Source organism: Elgaria multicarinata, chromosome 15 (genome assembly GCF_023053635.1).
Source record: "Elgaria multicarinata webbii isolate HBS135686 ecotype San Diego chromosome 15, rElgMul1.1.pri, whole genome shotgun sequence".
Classification (NCBI taxonomy): Eukaryota; Metazoa; Chordata; class Lepidosauria; order Squamata; family Anguidae; genus Elgaria; species Elgaria multicarinata.
Genome location: NC_086185.1, coordinates 14,440,671 through 14,456,795, shown reverse-complemented (window position 1 = coordinate 14,456,795; position 16,125 = coordinate 14,440,671). Strand labels below are relative to the sequence as shown.

Here is a 16,125-nt window from a genome sequence, read left to right as displayed (position 1 = left end):
GGTGGTGGACGGGGGAGCCAGGTAAGCTCTCCTCCCGACTTACCTGGCCAGTTCCAAAGCTTTGGATTGTCTGAGCCACTTCGGGCTGATCCGGACCTCCCCCGATCCGCTGCAGAACAGGGCTTTGGCGGTCTGGATTGGCCTGCTCCGCTTCGGATCCGGTGATCCGTAATGGAGTGGAGCACACCCCTAGAGATTTGATCATGGGTCTTCAAACATCTGTGAAGGGGCTGCCAGGCAGAAGATGGAGCAGGCTTGTTTTCTGTTCCTCCAGAGGGCAGGATTAAGAACCAAGGGGCAGAAATAGCAGGGAGGCAGATTTTGACTGAACATTAGGAGAACCTTCCTTGTGTCAAGAGCTGATCAGCAGTAGATCGGAGCGCCTCGGGAGGAGGTGGGCTCTCCTACACTGGAGGTGATTTGGCTGAGGCTGGATGGCTGTCAAAGACGCTGTAGTTGCATCCTGTATTGCAGAACTGGCATTGAACGGGGGTGGGCTAGATGACCCTTGAGGTCCCTTCCATCTCTATGTTAATGCCTCCACATGGCAGATAGGAGGTTGAAGTTGGGAGAAGAGTAGCTCGCCTAAGGCCACCTAGAGCAATTTGTGGCCAAGATAGAAGAACAAAAGAACATGAGTCCATCTAGTCCAGCGTTCTGTTCACACAGTGGCCAAACTTTTTTGAAATCTTTTTTTGCTTGGAACAGACCCCCATACGACCAAACGCCTCTGGGCGCATGTACATAATTAACGGAGCGTAATGCATAATTAATACAGGAGATGCAAGATAAAAGAGGAAGATCAAACAACAAGGATCCGGCTCTGATGCTCTATCTTTAAGGAAGCCGAGGAAGGATAAAACGCGAAGGTTGCTCAGTCCAGGCAGGCTGACGGAAGGCGGATCAAGATATGCTGCCACTAACGCCATCCGCACATGTGCCAGTGTTTCGGGGTTTTGTTTTTGGTAAATGGCAGATGTGGGGGAGGGGGGCACGATCCAGATTGGACAGCAAAGCGTTACAGTCCTCCTTCCCCACCTGTACAGCACAGGGTCCTGAACTAGAACACCAGCCCCTGGCATTTCCTTGAGTGGCATCACGTCTACTTTGGCCCCAAGATAGGCAAGAAATTGGCAACAGAATCTGGTTCTAGGCAGCAACCAGCTTTCCCCCAGACCATTCCCTCTTCTTCTTCTTCTTCTTCTTCTTCTTCTTCTTCTTCTTCTTCTTCTTCTTCTTCTTCTTCTTCTTCTTCTTCTTCTTCTTCTTCTCCTTCTTCTTCTTCTTCTTCTTCTTCTTCTTCCCTTTGTCCAAGAAAGCCATCATTAGTGATTCATTGATTTTGTTTTCCTTGGTGGCTGGCAGCAAGATAGATGCTCTTGAGGCACGTGGCACTTTGCAAAATAACAGAAAGCCAAATCAAAGACAAGCCCCCCCCCCCCCCGTCCCAGTGAGCTTACAATCTAGGTCAGTCTTTCCCCAACTTTGTGCCCTCCGATCTGTTGGCTGGCGGGGGGATATCCTGTATCCATTATCAGAGGCACAAAGCCTATGTACAGCAGTTGCTGTGGAACATAGGCGGGAGGGTGCTGTTGCACTCGATTTCTGCTTGTAGAAGACTAAATCCCCCACAGTGACGGAGCCTGCTTGGGGTGGCCACAACGCTTCCTTTCCTGTTGTCTGCTTGGCAAGGAGGGTTCCCTAGTGGCAGGCTGACTTGCCATTGAGTTCTCTCGTGCACTTTCCCATTCTACAGCCTTCTCCGCCCACCCTGTTACAACTTCATTACCCTTCTTCCCTTGATCTTGATCTTGAAGAGATGTCTTTCCAGACCGTTTCCAGATCCCTGTTTGGTGGTGACGCAGGAGAGGGCCTTCTTGGTGGCTGCTCCCAGGCTGTGGAACTCCCTGCTGAGGAAGGCTAGCTTTGCGCCCTCTCTGCTGTCCTTCCACTGGCAGGCAAAGACTGCTTTATTCAAGGTGGCCTTTGGCCAGTAAGCCAGTCTGTTGGGTTGGCTATTCCCCCCTGGTGGTTGTGTTGTTTTAAAAATTAATGCATTAGTTTTATTATTGTTGTAATCAAACTTTATTTATGGTTCTCAGCTGCCTTGGGTGCCATTTTTCTTGGTAGAAAGGCAGGATAAACAAACAAATGAAACATCATAGATGCGTTTGCCAGTCTGTTGGTGCTGGCATCCGCCCTTGCCTTCAAACCCTGCGTGCTGACGGGTTTCCAGCTAAGCATCCTATGTCTTCCTCTTCAAGGTGATGAAGCTGAGGAAGCTGGCCCAACAGGTAGCCAACTGCCGACAGTGCCTGGAGCGGTCGACCGTCCTCATCAACCAAGCCGAGCACATCCTGAAGGAGAATGACCATGCCCGGTTCCTGCAGACAGCAAAGAACGTGGCAGAGAGGTATCGTGCCGCTATAAAGGGATTGGGAGGGGAGGTGGCACTATTTGGTCCTTGGGATGCTGTTCTTCCCAAGGCAGTGTGACTCATGGCATTGTTGAGAGCAATTTCGTTCATCCTCTCTCCGATACATTAAACCTCTGTCATCTAAAGAAGGTGATTCACAATGGGCCCAGGACAGGCCAACGGAAGTACTGCTGTAGAGCAAAGGCTCAGGGCCCTAGGGAACCCCTTCTCACAAAAGCATGAAGTGGCTTTTAAAATGATGATGGCGTACCCTGAAGGGTAGATCTGTTAGTGGCCAATAGCCATGATAGCTAAGTATGGAACTGAAAGAAAAGTAACCCAGAGTATCAGAAGCTGGGGGCAAATTCTTGACTTTCTCCATTGTGAGTCTTTTAATAGTTGTCTGGCAGACCACTGTCAGAGGCAAGATACTGGGGTTGAGGATGAGCTGTGGTCTGACCCTGCATCACAGTTCTTATGTTTGTAGGCCGCTAATCCAGTCTACCTACATCCCCCATGCATCTTTGCCAGGAGCGGGCAACTTGCGGCCTTCCAGACGCTTTGGCCTACAACTTCCATCAGTCCTCATCACTGACTGTGCTGGCTAGGGCTCGTGGGAGCTGTAGGCCAAAACATCTGGAGGGCAACCAGTTGTCCACCACTGCTCTCTCAGCCACATTTCTTTGTAGCTCAATGGGCAAACACCTGCAGAAACACGTACAGAAAGTCCCTGCTGGTTCAATTCCTAACATCTCTAGATAAGAAAGGATCAGGTAGCAGGTGCTGGAAAAGACCTCTGCCTGTCACCCTGGAGAGCTATTGGTCAGAGTAGACAACACGGGATTAGATGGATTTTCTGCCTTTTACCAGGATGACCTTGAACCCATATTCCATATACAGGCAGCATTACATGCACCTGTTGGGGTTATATTATTTATTTATTTATTTATTTATTTATTTATTTATTTATTTGTTTAGAATATTTATATACCACTCCCCATAGAAAAATTTCGGAGCAGTGTACAAGGTAAAATGAAAATAAAAACAGAATAAAACAGTTAAAACAAAATTTTAAAAGGAACAAAAACAGAAATCCAAGGCTGCATGTTAGAGAACGGCTTCTTGGAATAAAGATGTTTTCAGGAGGCGCCGAAAGGAGTACAAGGTTGGTGCCTGCCTGACCTCCAGAGGCAGGGAATTCCACAGGAGGGGGGCCACCACGCTGAAGGCTCTGCCCCTGGTGGATTCCAATCGGAGGATGGATCTATGTGGAACCACCAGGAGCAGGCCCTCAGATGACCTCAGTGACCAGGCAGGTTGGAAGGCGCTCTCTCAGGTATCCTGGTCCCAAGTTGTTTAGGGCTTTGTACACAAGTACAAGAATCTTAAACCTGGCCCGGTAGTGAATAGGCAGCCAGTGCAGTTCCCTCAGCAGTGGAGTTACATGCTGGAAAGGGGCAGCTCCAGACAACAGCCGAGCTGCAGCATTCTGCACTAGCTCCAGCTTCCGGAGCAGCTTCGGATTATAGGGAGGGATTCATCCATGGGTGGAGAAAACAAGGACAACAGCAGGCTTCTCTGAGCAGAAGCTCACTTACTTGCTAGCCATAAGAACATCAGAAGAGCCCTGCTGGATCAGACCAAGAGTCTACCTGATCCAGCATTCTGTTCACGCAATGGCCATCCAACTGGATCAACCCAGAAGCAGAAGCTGAGTGCAACGGCACCCTCCCGGCCATGCTCCCCAGCGAGGAGCTGCTCTGTGTGACCTTGAATCTTGGCTAGCTTCTCTATCCTGTCTTGTCTCTGCTCCTGTTTCTCCCAGCGTAGCTCGCCCAACATCATCACAAGAGAGGGAGGAGTTTGGGATTTTGTTGCTTTCAATTATTTACCCGTTTAATGAGAACTTTCCTTGAAGTACACGCCAGCGTCTCCAGCTCAGCCAAATTAACAGCTGGGAATGGGAGCTGCTGTTGCAGCGTCAGGCCTCCTCTCCCCGAAAGAGATCAGAGAGAATAAAGAAGTGGGCCGTCCCCGCTCCATCAGCCCAGGGACAAGAGCAAAAGCTCATATCGTACGGCACGCGCTCGGATTGTTGCTGCCAAACTGGATCAGATGTGTAACCCATGGTAACCAGTGGTTAGTTTCAAACAACGAGAAAGTGAGGGCTCAGGTTCTCCCGGGAGCTTTGCCCTCTTGTAAAGAAACTCTGCCTCCCAATCCTGCTATGAGCTGGTGCTAGTTATTCCGTGGCTTGCGAAGCATCAGGCTCTGAAGCTCTGTTTTTCTTATTACTTCATAAGCGGCGGTTACTGCAGCCGAAACGCTCCCCACGGCCTGAGTTCGATCCCAGCGGAAGCTGGTTCTCAGGCAGCCGGCCCAGGTCGACTCAGCCTTCCATCCTTCCAAGGTCGGTAAAATGAGTACCCAGCTAGCTGGAGGAAAGGTAACTGCGACTGGGGAAGGCAACGGCAAATCACCCCGCTACAAAGTCTGCCAAGAAAACGTCAGCGAAAGCAGGCGTCCCTCTAGGAGTCAGCAGTGACTCAAGTGCTGGCACGAGAGGTTCCTTTCCTTTCCCTCATTAAATTAATTCTTCTGGTGCTGAGAAGTGTCGGGTTCAAAGGAGTTGTGTTTTGGGACTTCTTGGCTTCAGTCTTTGGGGCAAGTTACCTGTGCTTGTGACAGTTTCTTGAATTGCCCACAGGCCTCGAAAGGTTGCATGCTCCTGCTCTTAAGTAACCTTGGATCCAGCACACTCTCCACTAAATCCCAGTGTCCTCTGAGAAGTGGACCTCGGACCTCCAGTGAGCAGAAAGGCCTCGGGTAGCATTCCTCAACTAGATCTCACCCCCTCAGGCTGTCGTCTCTGCCCAAGAAGCCAGTGAGTTGTCAAAATACTCACTAGCTTTTTAAGAAACGTGAGGCAGTGGAACTCCTAGAAGGACTTTCCTGGCCAGGCTATAAAATTCCGGCAGTAGCTCCAGGCCAGTGCTGGGGTAACTTGTCTCTGGCCTCATTGCAAGGTTGCTAGCCGTGGTCCTGAATCAAAGGCAAGCATTCTGGGGCCAGTACCTGAAGCCCTGTCCAAGGTCCTGAACCTTCATCTGCACCACTTGGCTGCCTTACCTTGTTCCCTCTTTGCCCGAGCCATCGCCTCACTGGGACACGGGAATCCCTGATGGAGCAGGACACTGGTGGAGCATACAGTAAGACCCAAGTTCAGTCCCTGGACTTCTCTTGACTAAAAGAACTGCAAAGAGCAGGAGCTGAGAAAGATTCCTGCCTGAGACAGCCGACAGAATTGGGCTAAGTGAGTCCATGCTCCGAATCAGCATAAGACAGCTTAGTGTGAAATCATGAATTATATGAGAAGGGGTTTGGCTCAGTGGCACACCATGCTGTTTGCATGCAGAAGGGTCCAGGTTCAGTTGCTGGCATCTCCCGGTTTAAAAGGGTTTTCGATCCTGGGGAAGACCTCCCAAGAGAGCATCTGACAATTTGAGTAGAACAGGACACGGCTTGATGGACCGGTGGTCTGAGCTTCACATGCAGGCCTTGGGGCTGAATCAAGAGTGAGCCCTGTCCCAATTAAGCCCTGCATTAAAGAGGGATTGCAACCCAGTGGAGAGCAAGAGCAAGAGAGGGCCAGGATCTCTTCTCGATCCTCCCAGAGTGCAGGACACGGAATAACAGGCTCAAGTTAAAGGAAGCCAGATTCCAGCTGGACATCAGGAAAAACTTCCTGACTGTTAGAGCAGTACGACAATGGAATCAGTTACCTAGGGAGGTTGTGGGCTCTCCCACACTAGAGGCCTTCAAGAGGCAGCTGGACAACCATCTGTCAGGGATGCTTTAGGGTGGATTCCTGCATTGAGCAGGGGGTTGGACTCGATGACCTTGTAGGCCCCTTCCAACTCTGCTATTCTATGATTCTATGATTTTTCTCCCCCTCTCAAAAAACTAGAATCCAATGGGGTCATCCCATAAAGCTGATTGGTGGGATATTCAGGACAGACAAAAGGAAGGACTTCTTCACACAGTGCATAGTTAAACTATGGAATTCGCTACCACAAGATGGAGTGCTGGCCACCAGTTTTGATGGCTTTGAAGGGAGACCCAACAAATTCATGGAGGAGAAGGCTATCAAGGGCTGCTAGTCCTGATGCCTATGTGCTACCTTCAGTATCTGAAGCAGTAAGCCTATGTATACCAGTTGCTGGGGAACATGGGTGGGAGGGTGCTGTTGCACTTGTGTCCTGCTTTTGGGTTCCTGCTCAACAGCTGGTTGGCTGCTGTGTGAACAGGACGCTGGGCTGGATGGACCCTTGGTTTGACAACCCTATATGTGTAATTTGGGCCAGTTGTCTTCAACTGGTGGGCTTGACCCACAACCGAAGCAGAACAATACCTGTGTTCTTCGGCTCCTGGGACACGGGAAGAGCTCTGTAGGCCTTTGCAGGGAGAATAGGCTTTAGTCATATGCAAAGAGGAGATGATGGCTAAGGGTGTTAGCTCTTTTGGGACATGCAGCTATGGCTGTAATCCTATGTACAACTTATGCATAGGATTTCTTTCTTTCTTTCTTTCTTTCTTTCTTTCTTTCTTTCTTTCTTTCTTTCTTTCTTTCTTTCTTTCTTTCTTTCGTCTGTCTTAGAACATAAGAGCTGTGCTGTATCAAATCATTCAGTCCAGCGATCTCTTCCTACAGTGGCCAGCCAGCTGTCTGTGGGAAACTCACAAGTAGGAAATGAGTGCAATAGCACCCTCCCAATCATGTTCTCCAGCATATACTGGGGTACATAGGCCTACTACCTCTGATACTGAAGGTAGCATATAGCCGTCCCATTCACACAGCATGATAACCCGTGGTTCAACAACAACCAGCACTTGTTGGGTTAGCGCATTGTGTGAACCCAGCCAGAGGGAGTGTAGAAAGAGGGAGTCAAGGCAGGAGGGTTGGAGAGATGGCTTTCTTACTTTCTCTGCCCTAGACTTTCTGAGGTTGTCCCTCTATGTGGGTTGCGGTGGTGGTGGTGGCTCCCCCTTCCAGGCTGTTAAATAACCTGAACAGCCAAGGAGGGGGACCCATAGCTTTTCCTCCCCCCACATATGGACACACACAGAAGAAGACAAAACCAGAGCACCAACTCTCCAAGCACCACAACTCAGGGCAAGGACATACACAGAGGTCACGAGGAGCCAAACCATAAACTTATACAGGAACTACTGGGGAACGTGGAAAAGATTCTCCTGCAATCACCATATTTTCCCCTCTTTCTCCACCACTCATCTCTCTCTCTCTCTCTCTCCCTCTCTCTCTTTCTCTCTCTTCTTCCTTCCCATCCCATCCCATCTCTCTCTCTCTCTCTCTCTCTCTCTCTCTCTCTCTCTCTCTCTCTCTCTCTCTCTCTCTCTCTTCCTGCTGGAAGAAAATCACTTCTACCCCATGCATTTCAGCTTAGGGAAAAAAAGCTTCCATTGCACCAATTGAAGTCCACCCCGCCCTGCCCCCAGCTTATTTGCCATGCAGGGGGCAATTTTGAAGGGTCACAGTTCACAGGACCTCAGCGTTTAAGCTTAGAAAACAACCTTTCATTAGCACTGTTCGAAGCGTTATTTCTCATCTTAATTGTCATGCCAGGTGAGGTGGAGAGATTTTTAGGGTGGATTACAATTCACCGGTTGGCTCTCCTTTTGCCAGCTGTGCCTCCCCTGTAAATCACCCCCCTGCCTGACAAATAAGCTTGGGGGGGGGGGAAACTTCCCATTGGCACTGCCGTAAGCTTCCCCTTAAACTTAACTGCGATGTGCCACGGAGGCTGGTTTTGGGGGCACAGGGGGTACAGCCAATGAGAAGGGCAGGGTTAACTCTGTTTCTCTTTAAAAATATTAATTATTTTAACACAGTGTTTTTATTCTTCTGTTCACTGCTGTGAAATATTCCAATGTGAGGCGGTAAACAAATATAAATAAATAAACCCTTCACTGCCCAGCTTGGATCTCCATGTTAATCCCCCCCCTCCAACAGGGCAATTAAGCTTAGGGCAAAAGCTCTGGGCATTGTGAAATAAATTCGGGTCCTGAGCCCCTTGAACCCAGAACTAGTCACTTCCTCATTTTAAGGTATTGGAAACTTGCAGGAAGGAGATACAATAGTTAAAATTGTGTTTTGAAACATCGTAACCTACTTTGAGAACCAGACAATCAAAAAGCGTAAAAAGTCTGGGTGACTCCCATTCACTCCTAAAGTGGGTTGCATCGTGCTGGCCTAGACTACTTCCTCTTTTAGAAGTGTGTGTTTTTTAAGCAAAGGAGAAAAAGGTGGAAGGATATAGATAGGCAGGAGAAACAAAGGTGTGTGGGAGAGAGAAAATCCCAGAGGCGAGCCTGACATGGACGGTAAAAAATAATAATTAAAGGTGGGTCCCATGGTACACGTTGAAGTAAAACATGGGTTAGGTTGGGATGTGTATGGCTGTTACGGAGATCAACAAAGGATTTGGGAATTGTGGGGTGGGTGCATCACCGCTCAACCACCAGTCCCTTGCGTAGGCAATTGAGATCTTGCATTTTAAGGTCTCCCCGCACCCCGCACCCCCTTGCTGGAGGTTACATCGCTCGAAGGCTGTTTGCAGCTCTTTAATCAAAAATCAAAGTGCCACCTGGGAGTTGCAAACACCACCTAATGTATATTGATGCTCTCTTCTGTCTTTCAGGGTCGCCATGGCAACCGCATCCTCTCAAGTTTTGATACCCGATATCAATTTTAACGATGCCTTTGAAAACTTTGCTTTAGATTTTTCCAGAGAGAAGAAACTGCTGGAGGGGTTGGATTATCTAACAGGTTTGTGCCAATTCTGCAATTCCAACCCCCCCCCGGTCCTTCCTCCTTCTCCCCCCTCTCCCCTCCCTCCCCCACCTTGGTCTGCTTTACCATTCCTTCAGTGCTACAGAAGCTTGTGAAAAGAGATGGGAGAACTCTCTCCCCAACAAGCACGTGCCTTTTAGGGGAAACAATTGCTCTTTCAGTCTGTAAATCCAATTGCTTCTCATAGCACAGTTTAACTAAAATTTAACATTCCACAGAGAAATGTGACCTGTTTCCAGGATTCCCATTTAAAATACTATTTAGGCTCCCTTCCCCCACTTTTTTTTTTAATGAAAACACATACACATGAGTTTTGACAGGGCAGCTTGGTTTTAATTAGTCTGTTAACCTTATTATATCCAAATGTGTGCATGAGATTTTGTTGTTATAACCAAGATCAAATTTCCCTGTCTTCTGTGGATGGGCACCCCGTGTAGCCATCTGTCGCTTTATGCATGAGGACCACCAAATTGCTCTGGCAAAATCTCTTGATGGGCATAAGCTGCACAGCAATGCCCTGTAGTAGATCTAAAGACGGGTCAGGAAATGAAATAAGTGGCTTATAAGTCATCCTGGGAAAGGTACAGAAGATGCCAGGCGATGGCCATAATTTTCCCTGTCCGGGAGTGGGGACAGAGAGTAGTGGCCAGCTGATGTCTGAATATCCCTCACTGCCCTTCCAGTCTGGTTATTTAATACTGTACTCTAATGAGTACAAGAGAAAGGGCCTTTTCGGTGATGGCCCCGTACCACTGGAATATTGCCTTCTACCAGCTCAGACTCCTTGTCCAGCTAGCCCAGTATTCTCTCACCTGACTGATAGCAGCTTGCTAGGGCCTGAGGTATTGTGTCTTTCCTATCACCTATTACCTGATCTTTTTTTAAAAATAATAATACTGGAAATGTCAGAGTGAGCTTGGGACCGTGAGAGTGCAGAACAGGTGCCTGACTATTGAGCTCCGTTCACTCCATCCCTGAGCCACTGTTCCTCTCTCAAATAGTGCTGTTACGCATGGCTTTTTCGTTTCACCAAGGCCTGCGGAATGGATTATGCTCTCTGCGTATTTAGTGACGCATGCACAGTGCCATTAGGCATTTCTCATCCGGACCCCAAATGTGCTGGGTCGTCTCTGCATAGAATCGTTAACAGCGGTATAATGCAAGGTTTTTTGGGGAACCGATAAGTTGGGTCATCAACCATCAGTAAATTGGATGTCTAGCTTTTAAGCAGATGAGTCTGTCAATTAACTGATTAAAGTAGCATGTAATTACATACAGCAGCACTGTGTAAAGGTGCTCTTTTGACAGTTCTGAATGAAGGCAACTGCATATGAACGTGTAAAATGGCCTGCTGCTGCTTCAGCCTTTCGAAAAAGCATTGCAGGGTGGGTGGTTCCATTGCTATGATATAGGTGCCAGCCAATCAGCACTCTGGTGCAGGGTCCAAACCAACAGCGAAGTGCACAAATGACTTTTTCTGCAGCAAAGTGCACAAATGACTTTGAGAGAAATGGATTTCTCTAAGCTTGGTCCTGAAGCGGACATTGCTGATCTGTACATGACTGAGTGAGTGCACCTCTGCAGTGGCTGGACTGTTCATTTATGTATTTATTTCGTTTATATCCCATTGTTGTTTATTCGTTCAGTCATTTCCGACTCTTCATGACTTCATGGACCAGCCCACGCCAGAGCTTTCTGTCGGCCGTTGCCACCCCTAGCTCCCCCAAGGTCAAGTCTGTCACCTCCAGATTTAATCTTGACATCTCACCAATAACCACATCCAATTTGCCCTGGCTCATAGATCTTACATTCCAGGTTCCTATGGTGTGTTGATCTTTAGAACATCGGATTCGTTGTTCACCACCAGCACCGTCGGCCGCTAGCCGTCCTTTCGGCTTTGAGCTAGCTGCGTCATCACATCTGGGGCTAGTTGAACTTATCCTCTGTTCCTCCCCAGTAGCATTTTGACCATCTTCCGACCTGGGGGTCCCATCTTCCGATGGTATACCGACATATCTCTGGTTGTACTGATCCATTTAGTTTTCATGGCAAGAATACTGGGGTGGGTTGCCATTACCTTCCCCACCTTTCTTCTTTTGCGGAATTCATGGTGGCTACATGTGGTTTCCAGGTGTTCTCTCCTCCAAGCACTGAGCAAACCCAGCACTGCTTAACTTCAGCACGGTGGTTGCCTCATGCGCCTTCAGACCATGCTCTGGGATAATGTGCTTGCCCCTCCCACGAGTTATATTTTGAAGCTTTTCTAAGTTTCTGATCTGTAGCTGCTAACATGGTGACCACATGTGAGAGGGCCTTCTCTGCAGCGGCCCCGCACCTTTGGAATGAGTTGCCACCGGAAGTCCCCCTTGCTCCATCATTGGAGGCTTTTAAGAAGGCCTTGGAAACGTAATTTTTTATCTTGGCTTTCTCTTGACGTGATTGCTGTCGTTGCTGTGATTGTTGTTGTTGATGTGGCTGGTTTCGTTGTTGGCTTTTATTGCTATTTATATTCTATTTTATTGTGTTTCTCTTTTTATCTCTTTTTAATATTTTAGCTGTTTTATGAATTTTAGCGCTGTGAGCTGCCTTGGGAAGGCTTCTGGCCTAAAAGGCGGCCAAGAGATATTTTAAGTAAATAAGAAATAAATGGCTACAAAACTCTCATGTTTTCTATAAGGCATGGCCAAAGCACACATCCAGAGAGCTGCTAACATCTTGGGTCTGTTATGTGCCCTACAGCGCCCAACCCTCCGTCGGTCCGTGAAGAGCTTTGCACTGCCTCCCATGACACCATCACGGTCCACTGGATCTCAGATGATGAGTTCAGCGTCAGCTCATATGAGCTCCAGTACACCATCTTCACCGGTCAGGCCAACTTCATCAGTAAGTAGCTGTAGGCTAGCTTATATCCCCAACTTCTCCAGCGACCTTAAAAGTATCCACACCCAATGGAATATGGCATCTTAGTCATGCTCAGTGAATGCTACAGCATCCAAGACATGGAATAATGGGCTCAAGTTACAGGAAGCCAGATTCTGGCTGGACATCAGGAAAAACTTCCTGACTGTTAGAGCAGTACGACAGTGGAACCAGTTACCTAGGGAGGTCGTGGGCTCTCCCACACTGGAGGCCTTCAAGAGGCAGCTGGACAAGCATCTGTCAGGGATGCTTTAAGGTGGATTCCTGCATTGAGCAGGGGGAAGGCCCCTTCCAACTCTACGATTCTGTGATTCTATGAGGGCTGGATTAAGCCCTAAACTTTATCAAGTTTCAGAGGCCCCATATCATAAAATTAAAGAGAAAAGGTGTATTACATTATATAAGGAAGGGTAATGAAAGAGTACCACCCAACATTAGGGGCTGCTTGTAGTTAAACAGTATTACATAGCCTTCTCTGAAGATGTGTATAAAAGGACTAATAAAGCAAGTTGATGTGAACTTTTAAAAACTGGTTCCAATGCTAAATGCTGCGTTGCCACAATTTCTCTCTATAAGGCAACTCTGCTGTAAGACACACCAGACATTCCAACGTATTTAAGCCAAAGTGATTTCGTCTTAGTTACCTTACATCTTAGTTATTTCCAATATATTTAGAGGCCTCAAGCCATGGCTTACTTGGCTTGTTTCTAAATCCGGCACTGGGAACATCAGTGCTGGATTTACTCTCTCTCTCTCCCCTGACCAAACAGGTGGAAAGGGGGTATAGGAATTAGGACTCTCCTAAATTTTGCCTCTGGAAATTATCATGGCAAAGATTTTTGGGGTGGGAAAGCTTCTCTTTCTCCTCCTCTTCCTCCTCCTCCCCCTCTCCCTCTCCCTCTCCCCCTCCCTCTCCCTCTGTGTTTCTCTTTCCAGGGCTCTTGAGAAGAGAATTTGAAAATGCTATCTTAGGGACTTATCGGCTTACTGTCATAAATAATGCCTTTATTGACTTCTTTTAAAAGATAGCTTCTTGTGGGTGGGAACCTCCTTGCTGGATGTTGTGTAAAACAGAAGCAAATTCACAAGCAAAATTGGTGCACTGGAAGTGGGTGAAGTGGATCCATGCAGAGTTCAGCAGACGGCGCAGGAGATGTAGGCTGTGGGCATTTGCATCTGTGCTTACTGCGCCATCTCTGAGCTGCTGAAAATTGAATGTTGCTATAGTCAACTGGGCTCCACTCATGCCTAGCACAGCTGGCACCACCCAGCGGCTTCTGCACTCACCCTGAGCTCTTGGCATGGCAATAAGGATTGAGACTCAACAGTAGCAGGAAATAACAGGATGCCGTTACAGAGCAGGAGGAAGAGGGAAGGGTGTTCTTTGTGTGTAAGCCTGCTAACTCCATACAGTAAAGGCAAATCTCTGAGTGGGCTGGCTTATTTCTGGTTCGTAATAGCTTGTCTGCAAGGCAACCGGTCGGAAAAGCAATGGAGTTTAAGCAGCAGGGCAGAATAGTGTAGCGGCCACAGGTTAATGTGATGTGATAGAGATTGCAGGGAAGCTGCCTTCCCAAGACAGTTGTTGTTTGTAGGTAATGAAACACATCCGTGCAGCACCAGCTTCAAATTCCATCATGGCCTCATTATCATTGTGGGTCCCTTTTATCCCCTCCTCCCATCGGCCCTTAATCCTTTCTCTTACAACAGCGATGAGAGCAAAATCACTTGAGTTATTTCATTCACTAGCTAAAAAAACCCGCATCAGTGTTCAGAAAAGCACATGGTACAGTCCTCCTGGATCATTTTAGAGTGCGTGGAATAGTCCTCCGGGGTCATTTTAGATTGCAGGTGAGGAGAAATCAGGGTTGAATTCTTACCCTGCCTGTGGAAAGCTAGCAGGTCAGGGGGAAAGGGCCCTGGCCTCACCCTGATATGCTAGCTTTCCATGCACAGGGAATTTTTAGCACGTGATTTTGAAGTGCTGCATTCTTGAGATATATCCTGAATGTCTGAACGGGCACTTTGTTTCATCTGTCACTGATGAAGATGTTCAGGTGCAAGCCTAACCCGGGAATGAGGGCAGCTCTGTGCGCCTTGCTGGGATTACAAGAGGAAGGAGATACATGCCATGTTGGTCCTGCTGAACGGGGTGGTTAACAACAGCTGTTATCTCCTGCTGCTCCATCACTAAGGCATCTCCACAAACACAGGCTTGTAAGAAGAGCCAGATAACCCACATCCTGGGATTCACTTGTGCAACTTATCTTGTTCTTGACTTTGTTGCCTGTCTGCCGGGTTCGCTGTAGCAGATCAGCAGCACCCTCCAGCTGTTTTGGACTACAAATCCCATCTGCCCCAGTGAGCATGGTCAGGGGTAAAGGATTATGGGAAGTGTAGTCGAAAACCTCTGGAGGCCACTGGGTTACCTACCTCTGTACTAGATTCCTCATTCGTGCCCAGCTAGATGAAGCCAAAAGTCCATCATGTCCAAGGGGGTTGAATCTCTTTCAGCCCGACGGCTGAATTTAATTTCGGAGAAGTTCATGCCAGTGGTGGGCGGGGCCAAAGGCAAAATGGGCGTGGCCAAAGGGCCAGGATGAAAATACTGGCCTATTTTACCTGAAAGCTCTATCTGCTGGCAAGCAAGGCTTAGGAGAGGCATTTCAGCCTTTCAAAATGGGGGAGTGCGAGAACCCACGAAATGATGAGTGGCCAGGGAAAAGGGGCCATGGGAGGAACCCCAGGCCAGCCCAGTTTGACCCCCAGGCCCATGCCTGAGTTCCTGCTCTCTTTTCCTTACACCCTCTGTGCTCTCCCTCCTCCTTGCTGCAGGCCTGTACAACTCCATGGACAGCTGGATGATCGTCCCCAACATCAAGCAGAATCACTACACGGTGCACGGGCTGCAAAGTGGCACGCGGTACATCTTCCTCGTCAAGGCGATCAACCAGGCTGGCAGCCGGAACAGTGACCCGGCCAGGCTCAAGACAAACAGTACGTGTTTTCCAGGCCTGGGCCTTGCGAGCGGGTCGCAAGCGGGGAGGGGAAGCCATGGTGGTGTAGTGGCTAAGATATTGGACTGGGAGTTGGGAGATCTGGGTTCTAGTCTCTGCTCGGCCATTGATACCCACTGGGTGACTTTGGGCCAGTCACAAACTCTCAGCGCAACCTGCCTCACAGGGTTGTTGTTGTGAGGATAAAATGGAAAGGAGGAGGATTATGTACACCGCCTTGGGTTTCTTGGAGGAGAAAGCGGCATATAAATGCGATGATGATGATGATGATGATGATGATGATGATATGGTTGTGTTGCCAAAGCTGCTTTGCAGATGTAAGGCATGCTCGGGGCTGCTGCCTCCACTGCAAACTCTCCCTGCTGTGTATGGCTACCTAGGGATGGGCAAATCACCTGCCTTCGAGTCCTCAGAAGTTCGCCCTGTCGCTACTGCCACCACCCGCCCACTGTCCGCCCTCACTCTGGAAATTACGCATTTCCCCCATTGTGCAAATGGTAACTGTAAAGGCCCCATTTACACAACGGGGGAAATAAGTAAAAATATATATGGTATTTTTGGCCCCATCCATTTTGTGTTCGGTCCTTCTTGGCCAGAAAGGGTTAGAGCAACCTTTTTCCAACCCAGATGGTGGACAACAACTGCTGTTATCCCTGATAGTTGGCCATGCTGGCTGGGGGTGATGGGACTTGTAGTCTAATGGCACCCAGGGATCTAAGGTTGGGAAAAGCTGGCTTAGAAGCTGACGGAAGGAGTTTGTGTGCAAATGATGGCGAATGATCCCGGTGTTACGACATCAGCTTGGATCCTGAGATAAGTTAGCTTAAGGAAGTTCACGGAAGGAAAGTTCCCTGTCCCCTCTTCCACCTGGCAGCCTGCCCCCAACCCTCTCCCCCCCCCAC

At 48.5% G+C, this 16,125-nt stretch overlaps 1 protein-coding gene across 1 annotated transcript in view; it reads left to right on the top strand.

Moving 5' to 3' along the window:
- Positions 1-16,125, top strand: part of MID2 (midline 2) — a 203,374-nt gene that overhangs the window by 172,681 nt on the left and 14,568 nt on the right. The window contains exons 5-8 of the mRNA XM_063141880.1: positions 2,265-2,413; positions 9,136-9,263; positions 12,027-12,170; positions 15,042-15,203. Of these exons, the coding sequence (XP_062997950.1) occupies positions 2,265-2,413; positions 9,136-9,263; positions 12,027-12,170; positions 15,042-15,203 (583 nt within the window). The remainder of the gene's footprint in view (positions 1-2,264; positions 2,414-9,135; positions 9,264-12,026; positions 12,171-15,041; positions 15,204-16,125) is intronic.